Source organism: Phodopus roborovskii, unplaced genomic scaffold, assembly GCF_943737965.1.
Source record: "Phodopus roborovskii unplaced genomic scaffold, PHOROB, whole genome shotgun sequence".
Taxonomy (NCBI): Eukaryota; Metazoa; Chordata; class Mammalia; order Rodentia; family Cricetidae; genus Phodopus; species Phodopus roborovskii.
In genome coordinates, this window is record NW_026126567.1 from 32120745 (window position 1) to 32143362 (window position 22618).

General features: G+C 38.0%; 1 protein-coding gene across 1 annotated transcript in view; it reads right to left on the minus strand.

Annotated features, from left to right (window-relative positions):
* Taf2 (TATA-box binding protein associated factor 2) overlaps nucleotides 1-21617 on the minus strand; it is a 53818-nt gene extending 32201 nt beyond the window's left edge. Inside the window, exons 1-12 of the mRNA XM_051202734.1 lie at nucleotides 21408-21617; nucleotides 20948-21002; nucleotides 16720-16880; nucleotides 13934-14052; nucleotides 12532-12673; nucleotides 11492-11723; nucleotides 9249-9433; nucleotides 8114-8227; nucleotides 6041-6140; nucleotides 4442-4527; nucleotides 2834-2969; nucleotides 176-330 (exon numbers count right to left, since the gene is read on the minus strand). Of these exons, the coding sequence (XP_051058691.1) occupies nucleotides 176-330; nucleotides 2834-2969; nucleotides 4442-4527; nucleotides 6041-6140; nucleotides 8114-8227; nucleotides 9249-9433; nucleotides 11492-11723; nucleotides 12532-12673; nucleotides 13934-14052; nucleotides 16720-16880; nucleotides 20948-21002; nucleotides 21408-21490 (1568 nt within the window). The 5' untranslated portion in view covers nucleotides 21491-21617. The remainder of the gene's footprint in view (nucleotides 1-175; nucleotides 331-2833; nucleotides 2970-4441; nucleotides 4528-6040; nucleotides 6141-8113; nucleotides 8228-9248; nucleotides 9434-11491; nucleotides 11724-12531; nucleotides 12674-13933; nucleotides 14053-16719; nucleotides 16881-20947; nucleotides 21003-21407) is intronic.
* Between the last annotated feature and the right edge of the window lie 1001 nt (nucleotides 21618-22618).

Sequence of the window (22618 nt, forward strand, 5' to 3'; positions counted from 1 at the left end):
CCATGTTTACATAGAATCCAACTCTGATTTTGAAAGGGGCTTTCGAAGATATGACTTACAGGTCAGTTATTTCTAATTTTAAAGAGATATCCATAGATCACCTACTTCCCCTCTTTCCCATCTTTCGCACAGCTATTCCCTCCCCACTTTGCTGAGCTGTTACTGAAAAGGATACACCCACTGCTTTATTAAGGGCTGGATGTCTTTGCCAGAGACGTTGGAAATGGATTTCAAAAACCCATAGGTGGAAACCAGCATCTGACTCCACATGTGTGACTGGAACTTCTGAGACGAAGCAGTACTAGCCAGACTGAGCAGTTTATTGAAAACCTGCAAGGACAGAAGGTCACATGACACTGTTTCCAACCAGACACTGCATCCAGTTTGCACTGGAACTTTGTATGATCATTTTATAGAAGAGAGCAATTATGTAATATGCAGACTTTTTGGGTTAAATACTAAAAGCAAGAGAGACATATAAATATTGAAACAGGATATAAGACCATTGTTCACAGAAACATTACTGAATGCCAACAATGTGCACAGAAAACGTTGTTTATTAAAATTTAGAAGCACAATATATAACACCTGCCAAATCTTACTCAGGAATTCCAAACTTGGAATATTCATTAGAAGCCCAGTACTTTCATGTTAGGCATTTCATAAAGCCCACGTGGTCTACTTTAAAAGGGAATGTGGATGAGGAATGCAGTGGGATGGCATTTACCTAGCACATGTGAAGGTATCACAACTAGGAAGCATTATAAGTAAATTCATAAATGAGAATACTAAGATCTATACCATTCTAAGACGTATAAATGCCCTTTTATGACCACTTTTCTCATTTTATATTTCTGGTCTTTGTATGTTTCCATTTTTGTGATAACAGGAATCAAACACAGGGTCACACTCATTAAGCAAACACTCCATTGTACTACATCCTCAGCAAAAAATGATTTTTAATAAGTTTTTCTTTTAAAGAAGCCTGCCTTTAAGAATACTCTCATTGGGGAAAATCAGCTGATATTATTAATGCATTGGTCCATTTGAGAATATACCGCACTGGTACAGCATTTGCCTAGTATGTACAAGACCATATATTCGTTCCTCAGCATTCCAGAAAAGAAAAGAAAAGTAAGTGCCAGGCGGTGGTGGTGCATGCCTTAAATCCCAGCACTCAGACCTCTGTGAGTTCAAGGCCAGCCTGCACTACAGATCAAGTTCCAGGACAGCCAGGGCTACACAGAGAACCCCTGTCTCAAAAAAAAACAAACAAACCTAAAGAAATCAAAAAAGAAAAATAGAAAGAAAACATTAGAAGCAGAATGGAATGGAGTGGGAAAGGAGAAAGAAGGGGAAAAACAAACCCCCAAAGCATATATTTTTACATAAGTAATTCATCTAACTTGTTTCTACTATTTCATCTTCTATATTGTAATTACTTGTACTAAAACTTACTTTAAAATACGGCAAAATTTAATGATAGCAATGAAGTAACTGGCTGTGGAATCTTCCTCTGGTGTCAAGGAGAGCAGCTAAGGCCAGGTGTGTGGCAGATGAGTCCCTGTATGGAGGCCTTCAGAGGCCATTATTACGTGTAGCTGTGAATGTGAAACATGAGTTGTGTCGGAGACCCCAAGATGTTTGAGGTGCCAGAGCCATGGACATCCAAAAGGAGATCTACACACAGGGACAGAATGAGCTCAGGAGGCAGAAGTGTTGCAGGCAGTAAAGCAGGAAGGGCAGAGCCGTCTAAGCCCTTTAACAGGGCACATAGAGCTGCTGAGTTTTGGTCTTGCTTTGGTCCTATATTTCTTCACTATGCCCAGTTCTTCCTTTTGGGGATGGTAACATATATTATGTGCCATTATCTGTTAGAAGTATGCAATTAGCTTTTTTTTTTTTTTTTTTTTTTTTTTTGGCTTTTTGAGACAGGATTTCTGTGTAGCTGTGACTATCCTGGAAATCGCTTTGTAGATCAAGCTGGTCTTGAATTCACAGAGATCTCCCTGCCTGGAGTGCTGGGATTAAAGGTGTGCACAACCATTGCCTGGTGCGATTTGATTTTACAAAGGATTATAATGAAGAGATTGCCTGGAGTCTCAGAAGAAATTCTGGACTCTGAAACACTGTTTTGACTATGAAAGAATGGGGACTTTCGAAGTTGGACTAGATATACTTTGCATGATAATATGGCTATGGGAGACAGAGGGGAAAATGTAGTGAGTGATTTAAATTACATGTCCTCCCTGTGTCTCTGGCATTTGAACACTTAGTCACCAGTTGGTAGCTGTCTGAGTGTTAGAAAACGTGGCTTTCCTAGAGGAGTCGCGTCATAGGTGTAGGCTTTAAGGCTTCAAAGTCTCCATTCCCAGTGTGTTCTCTGCCTCCTGTTTGTGGATCAAAATGAGTTTTCACTAATGTTTCAGCGGCCTGCACTTTGCCTTCACTCATTACCACAGACTCTAACCCCCTGGGATTTTAAGCTCAAATAAACACTTCCTTTAACAAGTTGCCTTAGTCATCAGGTGGTGGTGGTGGGTGTACGCCCGTAATCCCAGCACTCTGGAGGCAATGCAGGTGGGTTTCTGAGTTTAAGGCCAGCCTGGTCTACAGAATGAGTTCCATAACAGCCAGGGCTATACAGAGAAACCCCATCTCAAAAAAAAGAAAACCAGCAAAAAATTAAGTTGCCTTAGTCATGGTGTTTTATCTCAGCAATAGAACAGTAACTAATACACACACACACACACACACACACACACACACACACACACACACACACACACACACACTTCTTTCATGTTGCTAAGTTCTTAATGTTAGGACTTACTTGTAGCATAAACTCCATGCTGATTCTGTTTTCAATCAGTCTCATCACGAGGTGAGCTTTACACTGAAACATAGTGTAGTATTCCCAGGACAGTGTATGTGGATGCTTTATTGAAAAGTGAAGATGAGATGCAGGGCTGGAAAAAAAAAAATGTTGACTCAATATAACAAATCTGACTATAAAAAAGTTAAGTAAGTGGACTTCACATTTAATATAAACAATTTAAGTTGTTGATAGTTTCCTACAATTCCAAAATGCTACAGTAAATTTTACACAAATACTATTGCACAGCAAATACCTAAAAGTGGAATTCTTTATGATCCTATACGTAGAGCAGAACTGCTGTTATCTTAATACAACCCATTCTAAAACTGATCAGCTCTAACTAATTACCTTTCAAAAGTGTGTCAAATTATACTCTCACAATCAGGGAACTCTATATCTTCCTTCCCATCTTTTTCCTTACACCATGACAGGTGAGGTTCAGGCAGTTCCTGAGATTGAGTCAAGGGGACTTTTCAACTGTCCCAATACAAACTACTTTTCTTCTTTTAATGGTCTTAATCTGTTCAGCTATCAGCTCTCTTGGCCTGACTATATGTGTTTCTTCTCTGGGCAAACTTAAAGTTTTCTTCTCACAATTTTCACTGTAAATCTGTCTAAAAGCAGCCAACAAAATCCATATGAAAGCTTGCAAAATGAGCTACCCTGAAATCTGCACTTGTTGACTCATTCTTTGCTATAATTTGACATGCATGGCCACTGGCCCAAATCCTGGTAGAGAGCTTAGTCCTATCATTAATTCTTGAGTTGGTCTTTACTGTCCACATTTCTCTTGGCATTTGGTCTTCTCAGCTCGGAACAGAATTGTCCACTAAACATACAGCAGTCTTAGGGATACCAAAGCCCCCATCTCCAAACTTTCAAATTCCTTTCAAAAACTCAGTTCCAAGGGCTTAATAACGGTTAAATTTAGAGACAGCACACATTTTCTGTGCTAAACTTTTTGTCTGTAACAAAAACCTGAGCAAAATGACTTAAAAGTGGCTCAGATTTACTCTGTCTTGGTGGGAAGGACATGGCAGAGCACAGCTACTGTCTTTGGGAGAAAATGCTTGCAGAGTTCCTCCTTTATTTCTTTCATTTCATCTAGCCCTGTCGTCCTAAGGCTACAGGATAGGGCACCCACATTAAAGCAGCTCCTTGAATGCTCAACCCTCCCTGGAAACATCTTCACACAGACGCAGGCAGAAGTATGCTTTACTACTCTGGGCATTTCTCAATTGAGTCAGGCTGACAAGATTAACCATCACAATAGGCAAAATAACTACTTCCAAAGACAAGTTTTAACAAGACTAGTATGACAAAGATGAATCAGGAAACATAGCATGCTAAACAGGAAAAACCTTCCATTTCTAAGTTTAAATTCATTTACAGTCATCTCATGTGACACAACAGTACTGAGGAGCACTGACGATAGCACCTGTCTGTGGCATCCCACTATCATTATTGTTGTGGCCTTACCAGCCCTCAGGAAACACACAAGTGATCCTGTAAGAAATAGCCTATAAAGGAGCTTTGTAATATCATCTCAGAACAATAACATACTTATCCTTTTCTTTTCCACCACCAAATATGGGATGTAATAAAACTCCTCCAGTTTTGAGTTCATATGCCACAATTTTGTCTAGTTCCTAAAGAAAAGATACAAAAGTAAGAGTTAGTGAAAAAGTCTTCATATAACAATCATTAATACTAGACCACAAATGTTTTTTGTTTTGTTTTTGTTTTGTTTTTTTGTTGTTTGTTTTTTGTGGAATCAGACATAAATGCAAAATAAGCAAACTACATCTAGAGAATAGTTCTTGTTTTTATAAAGCTACACAAATTCGCTGAATGGTAAGATCCAAAAATTTCCCTATATTTTGTGACTTCAGGGCTCAACAGCAGATCAGTAACTTTTCCTTTTGGTTCTTGTCAGCCTTTCTGAATTGTCTTCTAAACTGACTTAGTCCCTCTTAGTATTTGGAATCTGAGGTCTAAAGCAGTTAAAAAGAAGCGAGATTGAATTACGTTAATAACCTATCAATTTAAAACTCCTTTGTTCCTCTACCCATTTAATTAAAAACAAAAACAGAAACAAAAACAAAACAAAACAAAAAAGAAGAAAACCTTGAAAAGAACAACGTCATAATTATGCTGGACATTCATGAATTATTTAAGTAATAGAGACAGCAGAGAAAAGTGGTAAATAGCATGGTAAGATGATTAAAAGCCAACTGGATCCTGGTAATACAGTTGATTAGCCATGTACTCTACTAAATAATTTAGCCTCTATATTCCTTAGTTTCTTGATATGTAAGGTAGACATGTAAAGAGAATTAAGATACTACTGTCTTTATTACAAGTACTATTTTTGTTATAATACTATTTTATTACACATAATTAAGGGGTAAGTTATTTCCTTCTTCTAAAATGAAGAATTGGCTCTACCAGTGCTAAATGTTATGACCCCTCTAACAATTATTTTGATAGAATGTTAATTTAATAATAATATTAAGGTGGAGATTTTTCTACCTAAAACCAGTGAATTAAGGATCTAATCAAATCTAATAAAACCAATAAAGTATCTATGTGCATGAGAAGTAGATATACAAAAATACTTTTTTATTTTTTGCCTTCATCTTCAAATAATCAGAAAACATGTGGCAATGACAGAGAACATAAAGGCTACCTGACTTCTAAGTAGCACCTGTGTGCAAGGTACCATTCACACTGCATGAGCAATGTGCCACTATCCTAAGTGAGTAGACACTGCCATTATACCATCCTTACCCAGTAAAGACTTGGGAACAAATGGAGGAAGCACAGTTGTTGTAAGTCTGTTTTGGTGATGTAACTGACATTGTATTTGAAAAGAGCTATTTTTCAAATGAAATTTCAGAAGTATTTTATGATCATCAGAGGACAAGAGGGCTAGAAAAATGGCTCGGTGGGTAAAAGAGTTTGTCAAAAACCCTGATTCACAGTGTAGGAGAGAAACAATTCCAGTAAATTGTCTTCTGACCACACATGCACCCTTACCACATGTACTGACTCCAAGACAATAAATAAATAAATAACACAGGACAGGAGACCTGCAGATCAGGAAAGCACTAACACACATTACTGACTTACAAGTGGAAAACAAATCCAGCTCTTGTTTACCTCTTTAATCCAGTGGCGGTACTCATTGACACCAAAAGTTTTTTTCATCCAGAGGCCATAAATATAGCCTGAAATTCCCTTCAGGACCCATTCATCAGACCTAAGGAAAAGTCAATAAAGCTCTTATCATTAAAACTTATCCAAACAGGTTCAAAGAGAGTAATGGAATTAGGTGTCCATCCAATCTTCTTCTCATCTGACTGGATCTTTAATTTTACGAATGATTAAAATCAAATACTTATTACTGACACACTATAAATGGGCAGTTTTCTTCTTCGGATATTAAGAATGGGTTCTACTAGTGCTAAGTGTATAAATCCCCAACAGGATTTTTTTTTTTTTGGAGAGTTTGTGTCTGTATGGACTGGAATAGTGTAGCTCAGCAGTAGTGACTTCCCAGCATTCCTGGGTTTGTTCAGAAGAAAATCAAAAGCCCACAATGCTCTACCGAGAATCTCCTCTAAAAGTTGAATTTAGCAATGTATTCACTCTGCTAGTGGTACTTTCTCTCAACACCACTGTTCACACTGTCTGCCACTCCTGAAATATTTGTTCATAGTCAGGACTATAATTCAAAAGTTCACATTTGCTATGTGTGCTGGTACATTCTCCACACTTGGGAGGCTGAGGCAGAATGGTCAAGAGTTTAAGGTTACCCTCAGTTACATAGTTGAATTCAAGACATGGTAGGCTAGGTAAGATGCTATCTCAAAAGATCAAAACAAAATCCACATTCTTGGACTGAGAATATATTACCAGTGTTCGTCTAATATGTACAATGTCCTGAGTTCAAATTCTCATAAAGTAAACTCCAATCCTACATTCTTTATTGTGACTCATAGACAAATTCACACTACTTATGTTTTACAATATCCTTGTTAAACTGTTTAATGTTCATATTTTTCCTAGAGAAAAAGTGATTGGCATCAACCACTCATCGACTCACACATATCCATCATTCACACACAACCTATTTGTAAAAAGTAAGACAGAAGTGGAATCCTACATTAAAATATAAAAGAAATTATAATTTCAAGGAATTTTTGTATAGTGCTTTAAACTAACTGTAAGTAGCCAAGTGTGGTAACATCCATCTGTAATCCTAACAAAATGTAGGCTGAGTTTGACAGTTAAGTTCTAAGCCACCCAGAGCTGCAGTGTTAAGACCCCTTCTCAAAAAACAGACAAACCACAATATGAAATTCATCTCAACTTAAGGAAAATAAAGATTCTCTCTTTTTTCAGTGTTGGGGTTCAAATTGAGAGTCTAGCACTTACAAGAAAGCACTGCGCCTCTGAACTGTACCCCAGCCCTAAATGTACTTCTTCCTTTCAAGAAAAGAATCAAAAAACTAAAAGGCAAATTCTTTACACCATTATCACTACTGTTGAAGATAATAATTTGCTTTAAAAATCATCACACACATTTTTCCAACAGATTTGAACACTGACATTTGAATTCTAATTAATTTTCTATACATTCAATGTGCATTCTATACAGCTAAGACACTACCTTTCAGAATTCTTATTTTATGGTAAATTTTATCAGTAACTCTACTGCTTTGGTTTTTTTTTTTTTTTTTTTTTTTTTTTTTTCAAACAGGGTCTCATCATGTGCTTCTCTGAACTTGCTACATAGATCAGATTGGCCTCAAATACACAAAGATTCACCTGTCTCTCTGCCTGTTGAGTGCTAAAGTTAAAGGCATGTACTACCATGCCCCAGTAATCACAAAGTGACTTATAAAGTTGACATTAAAGCTGATCTAAAAATAGTCAAGATAAAGTTTTACTACATGTTTTCTGTTTGGAGACAATCACTCAAAATAACACCAACATTTATAAATCATGGTCAATAGTCAGCTTATAGTGCAGAAGAGAAAAGAAACTGAGTGAAGCACAGTGGCATACTCTAGTCATCCCCTCAAGAGGTAGTAGGAGCATCAGCGTCAGTTCAAGGCCAGATTCAGCTACATAGTAAGTTTGAGGACAACATGGACACAAGAGACTCTGTCAGAGGGGAAGTCAGCTTTCCTGACCCTTTGGCTCAGTCTGCATTCTAACTTTACTCACCAAGACATTCTGGATATGAAGCATCCAAAGAACTGCTGCGCTAAGGCCTGGGCTAGGCACCGTCTGGTCAGGGGCGTCTCATCTATAATCATGGCGCTATGCAGGAGGTTTGTGCTGAAAGCCAAAGACACGGAAGTGACTGGACCAACGGATGCAAAGTCAGTCAAAACACAGTAACTGCACTCCTAAAGCAATACACTTTTAGGTTCAAGTTCAATACAGAAGGAAAAGTCAAGAATACTCTCCCCAAGAGTCTTCTAATCTTTTCAAAATTTATCTGAAATTCACAATCTGTCTAAAGCAAGGTACACAATGACTATGTTTGATTTTGGGAAGTGAGGAAGAAATGAGTGTGTTAATCAGAAATGAATCCCAATACAATGGGGTTACTTAATTACAAAAATCCTTAATCATGCTGGATGTAGAGGCACGTTCCAGCAAACCAGTGTCCAGTCTGGTGCACTAACAGCCTAAAACACATAGTGTAGAGACTTCTCCCCAAACAGAAAACCAACAACAAAAATAAAATCTTCTTTCTAGTGTCTTGTAAATTTTGGCATTCTGTTACTTACTTCTAAATATATTACTTCACTCAGTTTTTACAACTGTGTTTTGGAGAATGCATAATATTAGTATCTCGCACGATGCATGAGAATGTTTAGGGACAGGAAAGTAAAATGTTTAGGAGCAGCAAAGTAAAAAATTGCCCTGACCCATAAAACTTATAAATTTGGAGCCTCCACCACCAAAAAAAAAAGGGGGATAGAAAAGGAGGGCTAAAACAAAGAAAAAGAATTTGCTTTGTTGACAACATATTGATGATACCAGTACATTTTTATAGTACTACCAAAAAGGCAAACTACTGACCCTCAAATATGTGAGCTAAACATTTAAAAACATTAAGAACTAAATCAAAATGAAAATGTGAATGATAATTCTGGAGGAAGGCAATATGCTGTGTTACTTCCTTATGTAGGAAGCTATGCTGTAACATTTTAAACATACCAAATTACCTATAAACTCAATCATTCCCAAAGTTCAAAACCAATTTTAAATCTGATTATACAGTCAATCAACACCTTTTCCTTTTATCAGTACCCTAATTTAGGCATTCCCCATTTGAAGAAACACTAACCTAAAAATACTCATAGAAGCATAAGCAGCCACTTCAACATAAGCCTCATCGATGAAGACAGTCTTAAAACAGGAGTATGGATAGCGACAAGTCAAAATTTCTTCATAAAACTCAAAAACTTCGTGAAGGTACGACGTGGTATGTTTAAGTAACGGAAGAAGCTGGGGCAAACAAAAATGTGTAACCTGCAAATAAAAGGACAATCACCTCAAAAAAAAGACATACTTAGTTTTTAATACATTTCATAATGCTGAAAATAGCTGTTGTAAAATTAATGGGCTTTTCAGATCAGGTTTACAAAATGTTTCATTGTGCTAAAAATTAAATTTAAAATGGATTATATAAGTTTATTAAAGGCTTACACACAAGAAAAATAAAAACTGGTTCCAAATTAATTTTTTTCCTCTTATCCACAAACGAGAGAGAATTAAAATTTAAGGCTTAGCATAATCTCTTACTCATATGTTTAAACTTAGCAAATATTGTATATTTTATAGTAGTTTTTGCTAATTTTTGTGTATGTGTCCAATGCTGAAGATTGAAACTAACACTTTTCACATGCCAGTCAAGTAGCACTAAATCTCAGTGCCTGAATCTAGAAATTAATAGTTTATGTTGCCTGGCATGGTGGCTCTTAACAGTAATTCTAACTCTTGGGAGGCTGAAGCCAGCCTGGGCTACACACTGAGATCAGCATAAACTAATGCTAATCAGAGCTATCTGCATCCCAAGAACCATCACTCTAGCCACCCTCTAATGTTTGAGCTACACCCTGAATACTGGAGAGACATACTGTTAGTAAGGAGGTAAAACAGCCACAATAGAAATAATACTTTTGGTTTCATAGTTGCTAAATTCAAAACTAGTATCATAGACTGTCTCATGAAACAATTCTATGTCATATGAACAATGAAGCCAGGGAGAGTGTCACAACTCTTGAGATTGTCCACGTTCCAAGAATGGAGTTCAGTGCATGTGAGAAAACCCCAAGAAGCCAAGACAAGAGTCATGTGATCTCAGTTTCTTCAAAATTATCTAACTGTTCTTGGAATAGATTTTTGTGTCCTTCCCAGGTGCAGAGGATAAGAGTGACTTTATTTCAGATTATTCAGTACAACTACTGTTTATATGCCTCTATGGAAACACGTTTTTGCCACTTGTGGCTACAAATGGCTTGATCGCCACATACAGCTTGTTCTTGTGAAAGTACCCTTTACTCATGTGACTCAACTTAACCAGAGTATAAATCATGTGATGCTCTGAATAAAGTTGGCTATACTAGTCAGCCCCATTTATCAGCTATATTCTCCTAGGTCCCATGGCTTCCAGAGCAGTAAACAGAGGGCCACAAGTTCAAAGCCAGCCAAAGCTACATAGTGAGACTGTCTCAAAACAAACAAAACCCTAGAAAAGTTTCATCTAGAAAATGGTATCATAGACAATCATATCAAAGTAGACAAAAGTTTGACAGATAAAAGCCAGATGCAGTGTTGCATGCCTCAGTTCTCAGAAAGTCGGGGCAGGAAGATTGTTATGAGTATGAAGAAAGTCTTGGCTACATAATAAGACTGCCTCAGAAAAACAAAAAACAATAACAAAAACAAAATAAACCTAAAATAGTCCAAAAGGTCAAGGTTAAAAAAGTAGACACCCCAAATGAAGTCAAGGCTACCAGAAAATATGACTAGAGGAATGTAAGTAAATATAAGTAAACTATTTTAAATTTATGAAAACTTTAATGTGTTTTCTAACCCAGTGCATAACATTAAAAATAGTAATAGTACTACTACTAGTAGTAATAGTATTAATAATTCAAGCATACCCTGCCTATCGTGTTAATTTGGTTTATAAAATTAACTGTCATTACTAATACACTTTTGGTCACAATTCCATGAAACTGAAAAACTGCAATTTGGAAATTAAAGTGCAGAGTACAATGGAACACATGACTTCAAGGGTAGTCTATGCTGCACAGAGACCTTATTAAAAAGAAAAAGAAAAAGAAAAATACTAAGATTTATTCTCACTTTACCATACTCAGGCACAGAATGACCAGTTTTCCAGTTAGAATCTCCGTCAACAAACTGGCTAAAATGGTTTCTCTTCCAAGCAAATGTGAGTGACATGAGACCTTTTCTTTTTAGTGATAATCTTGACAGTTAAAGGTAAAATTATTTTATTAGTGCCTCCTCTTCCAAAGGAGTAAAAGTGCAGAGGAGAACAAGATGGGTGAAAAGTCTTACCTCATGCATATATGGATCTACAAGTACTTCAAAAGGTCCAATGGCCAAAGAGATATTGGATGCTGCTGTAGGAATAGTAAGCATATAATGGAAGGTCTTCTTCCTCATATCATGGGTGTACACTGTCTCTACCAAATCTCCATTGGATACGGCTACCATTGCGGCATCTACTGTAAATTCTAATTTCCACGTACACAACTCAGAGTATGAATCAACACATGGGAACCAAAATCTACAAATAAATGAACAACACAGAAAATACATTATACTTCAAGTCTCAGGTCAGGCCTTATTATATGATAGAATCAGTACAAGGAATCAAAATATAAATAGTTCTAAAACACAGTCTTTGCTTTAGAAGAATTAATAATCTGAGCAAAAAACCCACATTATGAAATATTTCAATAACAAGTAGTAAACTACAGAGCATGGTAATGGATTACAATTTCACAAAAAGATGTAGGTAAACCTGTCAATGTTAAACAACCAAAAAGCTAGCTATAAAGAGCATACTCCAAAAATGAGTACATTTACTTGAAGGTCAAAACCAAGCACAATCAATGGTATTTCAGAAACAGTAACTAACAAGGCAGAATGCCAGGTAGGAATGCTGAAGCAGAGGAGACTCTGCCAAGTACTGATGCTATTTGTGCTGATCTGAGTGAAAGCTCAACAGGTTTGCTCAGTTGTGAAAAGTTATGATGTTTTTGCATTTAAATGTGTACATCTTCCTGTATGCTGAACTTCACTATAAAGTTAAAGAATCAAGCTGATATATTATTTCAGGATTATTCTCTAAAGGAAGAGATGGAGATGAAGAAAGAAATGATAAAACAGAAGGAATAACCAGTACAGCATGGAATAACCAGTACAGCATGATTCAGAAGCAGCTTAGGGGACAAAAACAAAACAAATCAAGCTTACAAAAAACAAGCAAATAAACAAATAAAGCTTACACTTGCCATTCTAAATGAATAAATACACTGCACAGTCAATAAATAAAAAAGAAGTTAATTGAAATATATGAATTTATAATCTACCTTGTAGAATTTTGATACCCACAAGAGAAGACATGAGCACCTCTCTCTGCCATACTTCCCTCTACACTGGGTACCACAAAATGAAGACCTCCTTTCGGCTGATCCAAAGAAAAGTTAATATGTATCTTCAGAACCTTTAACTCTGCAACAAATAAAACACATACATTCACTGACATACAAATGAGAACCACAACCTGAGCATTATATTAAGAAACCATAGAGCTGTTTGGGATGCAGCTCCAGTGGTAGGAAACTTGTCTAGATACTAGACGCCTGGGATCAAATCCCACTACATAAAAACACAGCCACACCACTTGCCACAGTATAGGCTTTTGTTTCCACTTACTCTAGTTGATGGTCTGTCTCAATCAATCTAACTGCTGCTTGCTGATTCTCACAAAGCACAGCACCAGGTATCATATTCTCTTCTCAACATTTTTTGACATGTAATATTTTCAGAAAAAAATTCACAATCCTTAATATGGATGCTTTAAGGTCTTTCAAATCCAACTGCAATTCTACTTTTCAAATTTTTTCTCCTTTTGTATTTTCTCCCCAATTGTTAACTCTATTTGAATTGGGATGACGGTAAAGGACAGAACGTAGGATGGGGAGGATTACTCATGAAATTGCACCATCTATTATGTTTCTAAGTTATATTTTATTTCTGTACAGTAAAAAAGCCTGCTAGCATTAGGTTGAAACTGGTTATTTTAATTTCCCCCTCTGAATATGCCCTAAAACTGAGTGATCCCAATATTTTCTGCTTTCTTTCTTATTTCCTTGACTTTCATGAGACTAAATAAAGGTAGAAAGAAGTTCCCAAACAATAATTGTAATGGCAAAACTTTCAAAGAAAGGAAAATAAAACTCTAGAGAGGTTAAAGCATACAGGAATGTGGCAAGAGCCCAAGTTCGAGCTTCTGCTCTACCATAGGTTAGTTTAGTGAACTTATGCTGTGGGACTTGAGAATGTTCTTTTATATAACAAGGAGGAATTGGAACAGAGGATTTTTTAGGACCATTAATGCTGCAAAAACGATACAATTTCAAATGGATCTGACACTACCTGACTCATGCTCTACTCATACTATTTTTAAAGTACCTTTCACTAAAGAAAAACAAAATAAAAACAAAAACAAAACCAATGACAGGAACTGGTGGCACAGCATCTCAAAGCCCTGGTTTCCTAGCACTACAGAAAACAGAGCAACCAGTTATTTTTAACAGCCTGTAACTAACACATTCTTATAAATCCATGACCTTAGAGAAGGAAGTCATTTTCCAACCCCTTTTGCACTTTTCCAGTGGTTAGTTTACAGTCTAGGCACCACTACCTTTCTGGCCTCTAAATCTAATAGGATTTACTTCACTGTACAGTAATACATTCCTGGTGTTTTACCATCGACATGCTTCCAGAGTTCTGATGGAACCTTAATGCAGAGTTCTCCATTTCCAGCATCTGGATCCACAGCACTAACTGCAGCTGCGTAGGCATTGGAAAAATAATTGAGGTTTCTCCTGGGGAGATAAAAAGCCAACTTGTATTAACAATAAGCCACACTTTTCACCAAGATCTTTCTAAATATCAATGGACATCAATTATTTCTAAGTACTATGTCTTCTTACACCACTTGTTAGGAATTCCTTTCAGCCAAGTTCACTACTCCTGATGTTATTCCCCATGTTAAAAACTAATAACATGACAGACATGGTGGAGCATGCATTTGATCCCAGCTCTCTGAGGTAGAGGCAAGAGGATCTCTGAATTCAAGGACAGCCTGTGCTCAAAACAAAGAAGGAGGGAGGGGAAGGAAAGAAAATAAGAACCAAAAACCCAACAATTAAAAAGAACTATTAAAGTCATCACGGTGTTTACATCCTTCATTAACTCTGGAACACCAAAATTACTATTTTTCTAATATCAGTTTTTCTAATATAAATGTAAAGAATGCACCTACATACATTCACATACATCAAAGATTAATTTATTAAAATACTGAAGAATTTAAAGTATTTTTATTCTTTATTAAAGTATTTCATAAAATAAAGAAGTATTTTTCATACAAGTAAAATCGTTTCTTTGGAATAACTGAGGTTCCTTTCTGGATTTTGAGTCTGGGTTTGAGTCAACAAACTATAGTGTTGCCAGGCACATGGGAGTATTAGCTAGGGCACACCTGTAACTTCAGCACTAGGTAGGTAACACAGAAGTTCAAAGACATCCTTGGCTACATAGTGAGTCTAAAGCCATCCTGGGCTACATAAGAACCTTTTCAACACCAAAATACATAAACAAATGTTTTCTTCTTTGTTATGACAACCAGGACTTTCAGAAGCAAGTCCTCTTAAGAACTGGATAGTAATTAAGTAACACTGTATAAATTGCATTTCTTTACCCTTTGTACTAACTAATCTGTTACATTTTAGAGCCTTTGTTCTCTAAAGCCAACTGTAACCCCATTTTGAACAAACCAGAGAATAAAGACAAGGCTAGCTGTGGTGGCTGAAAGGCTATAGTTCTAGTTTTAAAAAGGATGAGATGAGGAATTACCTCAAGCTCAAGGCCAGCCTGAGGCACACAATGAGACTGTGATTCAAAACAAACAAATAAGCAAACAAATACCCTGTCTCCTAAAGGGCAACTAAGTTTCTACAGCCAGCAAGAAAACTAGTTAAACACAGTAAACTGAGTGACCTAGCCTACCTACTAGCCTACCTCTGCTATGAACTGGAAGGAAATTATAAAGTATATTCTTAGGATTCTCATTGCTCCTATGATACACTATCCCAGATCCCAAACCATTCTCTTTGAATGCTGGGCACTCCCAACAAACTACTGGTAAAAACAGATGTACACTGTATTCTGTGATTAGCTGAGTCTATCATGAATGCAGAGCTCACGGATGAACAGGGCAAGTATTCTATTCTCTGGCAAAACAATAGGTTTTACAGATCTGCCTTCCATTCATTAGTGGTAATATAGTTTACTACTCTATAGCAGATTCTATTTTCTTCAGCAGAACTGGATATGCAGATAGTTTTGTAGCAAGAGTTTCTATGTCAGTGCTAGTACTATAGTACAAGCACAGAGATCTTAGCAACTCACTTTCATGAAAAGAGAACTTACAGGAATATTCAGAGGGTCCCAGGATTTTTCCAATACCATTTCCCTATCTCCTTTCTGAGCTTGAACCATTCTAAACCGATGATTATTAACATCACAATTATGAGACCAGGGTCCCCAAGTCTTCTAGTCCCTGACTTCAGTGTTCTTCAAATCATAGCAGAATCACCTAGAGGGCTTCTAAGCACAACTTGAGGGACTCTGTGGTGTCTGATTCCGTAGGTTTACGCAATACTTGAGATTTGACAGATAAAAGTTCCTAGGTGATGGTGATACTGCTTATCTGGGAATACACTTTGAGAACTGCTGCATTAAAGCAATATGGCACTATCCTAGGGCAACTAAAATACCATCTTGACTGAAAGAGCTTAAGAATGAATTTGGCATCCCACCACAACTGAGAAGCACAGAAATAACATAACCTAGTGCTAAAAATGCCCTCATATTCAGCTAACAGTGGATACAGGATTCCATAGGATTCTTTAAATAGAGCAAACATTTAATAAACTATTTTAAAGTGTCTGTGTTCTGAAGATAATGGTGACAATCTAATTCACTGAAAAAAAAATTGATATTTATGAAGTAAACACTTATATAACATTAAAACCAAAAACTAGTTAAGACATTAACCAAAAATAAAAGTACTAAAAAATGTACTGAAACTTCCCAGATAATGCTTCCAGGAATGTATGAAGAAGGAATTTTGGAGACAGGGTTTCTTTATGTAGCTTTGGAGCCTGTCCTGGAACTCATTCTGTAGACCAGGCTGGCCTTGAAGTCACAGAGATCCACCTGCCTCTGCCTCCAGAGAGCTGGGATTAAAGGTGTGTGCCACCACTGCCTGACTGACTGAGGAAGGGATTTTTAATAACTTGCTACACTGAACAAAAGTGGGAAAATCCTTGAGCCAAATTTTCAGTGCAGTAAAAACAGAAATCATATGACATACAGATCTATCATAATAGTGGAACATTTGTTGAAAAACATTAACCCAGCAGTCATTAAAAAACAACCAACAGAATGACTTAAGAAACATCAAGTTCTTAAGGTATGTAACTTACTGTTTTGACTCATTGTGACAAACTTCTAGGGTTGGGTCATTATAAATAAAAGCAGCCTCCAAGTCATTGATCCTGACTCGGTAAATTCTACACTGTTTACTGTTCAACTTGATTCTATTCAAGTTTGCAACAGTAGGAAATATAGTCAGCTCCACAAATCCCTGTAAAGATAAAGAACAACGATTATAAATGCCTGAACGTCTTAGAGCATATTTCTTCAATTGCTACTTAATATGCTATCTCCAAAGATAAAATCCTGAACAGCTACATATACTTGAATACTCTCCAAGAGTCTTAATTTCAAACATTAATTGTACCAGTGGCTGAATGAGTACAATGATTTTATATAGATTTTACCAGGCTGGTACCTCCTTCATCTGTGCAATCCGTGATAAGTAAGCCACTGAGTAGAAAAGTGAAAACAGTTACTGGTCTCAAATACAAGAATTTCTAGGCAGACTGTGACCAAAATAGGCTAGAGGAACAGAAAATGGTACAGGAAAAAGTCACAATCTGGAGGTCGATGTAAAACAATCTGATGGCACAAAGAATGTGGGCTTAAAATAAGGAAATAAGTCTGACAAACAGAGCAAATGCAGACACAGAAGCAACAGTCCTTCCAAATGCTGGCCAATCCTTTGCCAGGCAGTTCTTCATGCTATACACTTCTGCCATGTTACCTGAAGGACATGGAGTCCATCTAAGGAAACCAACCACCTATGATACAACTGAGCTCTAAATACTCTTACCTGCATTCTGCACTGACTCAACTGGGAAAGAGACAGGTGAAATATGGGATGCATGACCGATGATTTCACATTTCTGATTGTAAACTGTTATGCTTACACATGAACTATGAGAGGGCATAACATGTTTCAGATGTAGTGAGTACAGAGACTTAAAAGAGGTCCCAGGAGGAGTAGCTACAAGCAATCAGCCAGTACAGAGGACTGGGAACAGTGGCTAGTTCTGCACACTGATGCCACACCAACTTCTGAGGTGCCCTCTAATTCTGATACCAACTGAGGGAAAGAGTGCTACCTGAAACATTTACACAAATGCCCCAAGAGGTATGTACTACCGGAAAGTATTTTAACTTTTATACATGTATCAAAAAGATAAGAAAATGCTAGCTAGCTATAGACCTACCTATCTGTTCCTATTGTTCTCTAATACTCTGAGCACAAGAGATTTAAATAAAGTTCATGAATATTTTCTGTATGACTTGTGGACCAACTCCTCAAAAACATACAACTCTACTGCCACTATGCTCCCAATTCCCAAATAAGAGTCGCACGCTCTAAAATCAGACCATCAGCATGGATCAATGGCTGATATCCGAAAGAGCAAAGGCCAAAATATGGTGAAGTAAAAGTGTGTATTTAAAAGTACAAACTAAACTGCTGGTAAAAACACGCTTGTAACATTTGGACTTGGGAAGTAGAGACAGGAGGATGGCCACAAGTTTGAAGCTAGTATGGCCTACATAGCAAGACCCTGTGTTGGAAAAAGAAAAGTATGAACCATGAGCGAGTGTAACAGGAATCCCAAAATACACAAACTCCCCTTCCCTCCATGTCGTCTTAGCTGGGCTGGAACCCTACAGAGATCCAGTTGACCTGAAACTCAAGAGATCTGTCTGCCTCTGCCTCTAGTGTTTGGACTAAAGATGTATGACACCATGCCTAGCCCCAAATTGTCTTAAATTACCCTGTCAATCACCCAGTGACCAGCCTAAATTAGATTAAGTGAAGACCAGCCAGAAGAATTGAATTAATCTGGTGCTGAATGTGGTGGCACATGCTTTTAATTCCAGCACTTGGGAGGTGGAGGCAGAGGCAGAGGCAGGCAGAACTCTCAGTTCAAAGGCCAGCCTGATGTACATAGTCAGTTCCAGGACATCTGGGGCTGCACAGTGGGAAAAGGCAAATCTGTATCTCAGCACTCATTAGAAGACTGAGGCAAAAGAATGATGAATCTGATGCCAGCCTGAGTCATACAGCGAGCCCTTGTCTCAAGAATCCAAAAGAAGAAAAGACAAAAAAGACAAAAAAAAAAAAAAAAAAAAAAGCAACAACAAAAGAAAAGAGAATTAGAAAAAGTTAGGGAAAGAGCCATTAACCAATACTTATCCATACAGAGTTGTAAGAACAGCAAACAGCATTTGGTTTTCTAAACTAATTCTAAACTAAGGCTGATAATATACAAAGGGAGTATATTTTAGGAAAACCATTCCCTAATATGACATAGGGCCCTAACATGCATATAAGGAGACACATGAGACACATTCACAAGCTTTAAAACCAGCATTCTTAGCCATTGACATAAATTCAAATCCCCAGATCATCTAACATCTCAAATCAACTCCTTTCATTAGGGTTTTCTTCACCACTTCACAACTAGCTATTCCCATGGCTTTTGACAGTTTTGAAAACTGTTCTCTTACTATATTTACACGAAATGTCTCCTGAATGTCCCATGTCCCTCTACTTTCTCTCCTCTGCAGGACATCACTACACCACTCAGAGACCCTGCTCTACATATTACCCTCTTCTGTAATTACAATCTATCCCCTCTGTAGAATTTCCCCTGTGCTCAGAAGAATGCTCAAAGTCTACTTATGAGAGAGCACAGCCATCAAAATAAGCCACAGAAGTAAATTGCATACACACACGTGTTTTTGTTTTTCTCTTTTCTTTTTGAAACAACATCCCTAAACAGTCTAGGCTCATATCAAACTCTCAATCTCTGTGAGTTTGAAGTCAACCTGGTCTACAGAGTGAGTCCCAGGACAGGCTCCAAAGCAATACAGAGAAACCCTGTCTCGAAACACCAAAAAAAAAAAAAAAAAAAAGGAAAAAAAAGAGGTTGCAAGGTTGCAGTGAAGGCTCAATGAGTTATCATACACACACCTTAAGGGTTAATGAGTTAATATACACACACCTTATGACAGTAAGGATTCAATTAACATTCTCTATAATTCAATCATACTGACTCTGCTCCACTGATAATAGTGCTAAGCTGGAGAGCTCCATGGCTTCCCCACACTGCTGGAATAACATCTCAAATATATTCCCCAATTCTTCCAAACTCCACCTAACCTACTCTACCCCCTAAACACAAGATAAACAGCAATGTGTGGCAAATACTACAAGAACTTCCATAAACAAGAAGCTGCCTCTAATAACTTTTTTAGGGTTTTTACAAATCTAAAATTCTAAGACTGCTTTGAAAGTTACACAACCCTTTCTTTACAACTAATCCTAAGCTTGCACATGTACAAACATAAGTCTAATAATAAGGAAGCTGATATAATCTTTCAAAGAAAAGCAACTCTAAGATTTAGTCTATTTAACTCATAAAGATTCATGTAGGTTCTTCAGAGGAAGTACATTAAAGTACTTAGCCCCCTTCCCTCCCCCCCCATATATTAGGCCTTACTGGTTAACCATAAATCTAACAAATCTAAAAGAGAGAGAGAGAGAGAATTTATTCGTGCTGGAGAGATGGCTCAGTGGAAGAACTGCTCTTCCAAAGGTCCTGAGTTCAATTCCCAGCAACCACACCATAGCTCACAAACCATCTGTAATGAGATCTGGTGCCCCTCTTCTGGCCTGCAGGCATACAGAATACTATATACATAGTAAATAAATCTAGTTTATTCAAAACCTCACCACAAAGCAGTACTACCTAAACCATGTCAGTGAAGATTCAGAAACAGCAGGTTTCTTAGACACCAAGTCAAGTCAATGTGTGTACATTTTAATTTTTTGTGGCTTATTCTTTTTGTTTGTTTTTGTTTTTCGAGACAGGGTTTCTCTGGTTTTGGAGGTTGTCCTGTAACTAGTTTTTGTAGACCAGGTTGGTCTTGAACTCAGAGAGATCTGCCTGTCTCTGCCTCTCGAGTGCTGGGATTAAAAGCGCTTGCCGGGATTAAAGGCATGCCCCACTACCGCCCCGCCCGTGGCTTATTCTTGTCTAATGCACAGTTTGGAAGTGTTTGATTATAAAGACTTTCTATTCCACAACATACTTAATGCATTAAACATTCAGGAAAAGAGAGAAGTGGGGAGAACTGAGGCAACATATATAGCAAAAAGATAAGACAATCAAACAGGCATGAATTCTAACTTTTACTCTTGAGGCACCATCACCCAGAAGACTGTAGAGTACTAAGAACTGTAAAAGGCTGACTTAAACTGTTTATGATGACTGAGAATGATCTTACCACAACAGATTTTCTCTGGAAGTTTATGTTGTTGATGCAGACGACCTGATGGGTTGTATAAAGAAAAAAGAAAAACGACTATTATTAAACAAAAGCATAACTGTATCCAAGTACAAATAAGAACTGTTTTAAGCAGCTCAAGAATCACACTGCAAACTTGCTAAGCTTAGATCTTCAAAGTCTACTAAAATGAATGATCTGCTTATTTTAACTCTATCAAGAGTCATGGGACGGTTTGTCTTGACAAAAATACAGCAGTACTTTAAGAAACGTTTGTGAGCCTGTGGGGAGTGGGGGGCTAAATCTGCTGAATAACACTATCATCCAAACCGTTTTACTCTACAAGCATCCCGTCCAATGGACTCTGCTTCCCCACTAGTTTCCCAGACCCAGCAAGTCTCCACAGAAACGATGAAAACCAAAGAAGGAGGAGGTACGGGGGTGGGATGGGGATACTTATAATTTGTAGGGCCGTGGGCTTTCAAAGCCCTTGTCTCCTTTCTTCCTGTTCATCCTGGAGGACTCTATGCCTGTGGGCGACATGAAGCTCTCCCACGGTGCTCGCCTTCCAGGCTGCTCAGGCGGCTGCGGCGCCTTCCCGGTAGTGGCCCGTGCACCCGGAGCACCAGGCCACCGGCTCCCCTCCTCGACCACCCCCAGCCGCCTCCACCCGGTCCCTGTCACTGCCGCTGCGCGCAGCCGACTGCCGACATGCCGCCGGTCTCCTCTGACCCGCAGCGTCAGAGGAAGAAATACACCGCGGATAGGAAGGGGAGGGGCGGCAGAACCCGGAAGTCGGGTCCGGGCGTTAGTGGGCGGGGCTTGCCCGACGAAGCGGCGTTGTTTGCGTTTGGCTCTTGTTTTCTTGCTCCTCTCTAAACTATCTAAACTTTAGGAGACCAAAGGGAAGGAAGATTTACTGGGTAAGAAGAGAAGGCAGGATGGAGGGAGGGAGGGGACGTTGAGTGTGTTGCACGTGGAGCCAGGCCAGGAGCTAGAAATGGTCCGCAAACCAAGACGCTGTGCTGTGTCAATAGCAAACACATTTGGACCCTGTGCTTTAATGTAATTAGACCGCAGGGCACTCTCAATCCCTGAAGTCCCAAGACCTCAGCATTTCTTATGAATCTACAGCTCTAAATCAAATCACATCCATACATACAGAAAGTATTATTTAAATATTTAAAATATATGTATTTCCTGTTCTTGTGGATCAAAGTGGCAAGCCAGTATCTCTTAACTCTGTTAATTGTGGATTGTCCATTAACATTTTTGTCACCTTCATAGATTTAACTTTTCTTACGCTTTCTAGTGGACCTGTTGACAAGTTGAACTTTGGTCTAAAGCAAAACCAATTAGGAAAATAAAGCCGTAGCTTTATCAGACGTTCCAAAACTAGAAACTGTTTGTTCCCAGTGAACATGTATTTATTAAGCCCCACACAAAGTAAAGGCAGAGCTCATAAATGCCTGACACAGCAGTCCTCGTGCACTTCCTCATTCTTTCTCTTTTGCTGGGAGCATCTCAGACTTACATCTACAATTTCTACAATTGCGTAAGCTCCAGAAGGATGAGAGTGCCGTGATAATGGAAACTTAACCGCTAAAGGAAACTTCGGCTGTGTTGTAGGGATACGCTGAGGTGAACCCACTTCCTTCCATGGAGGTGCCA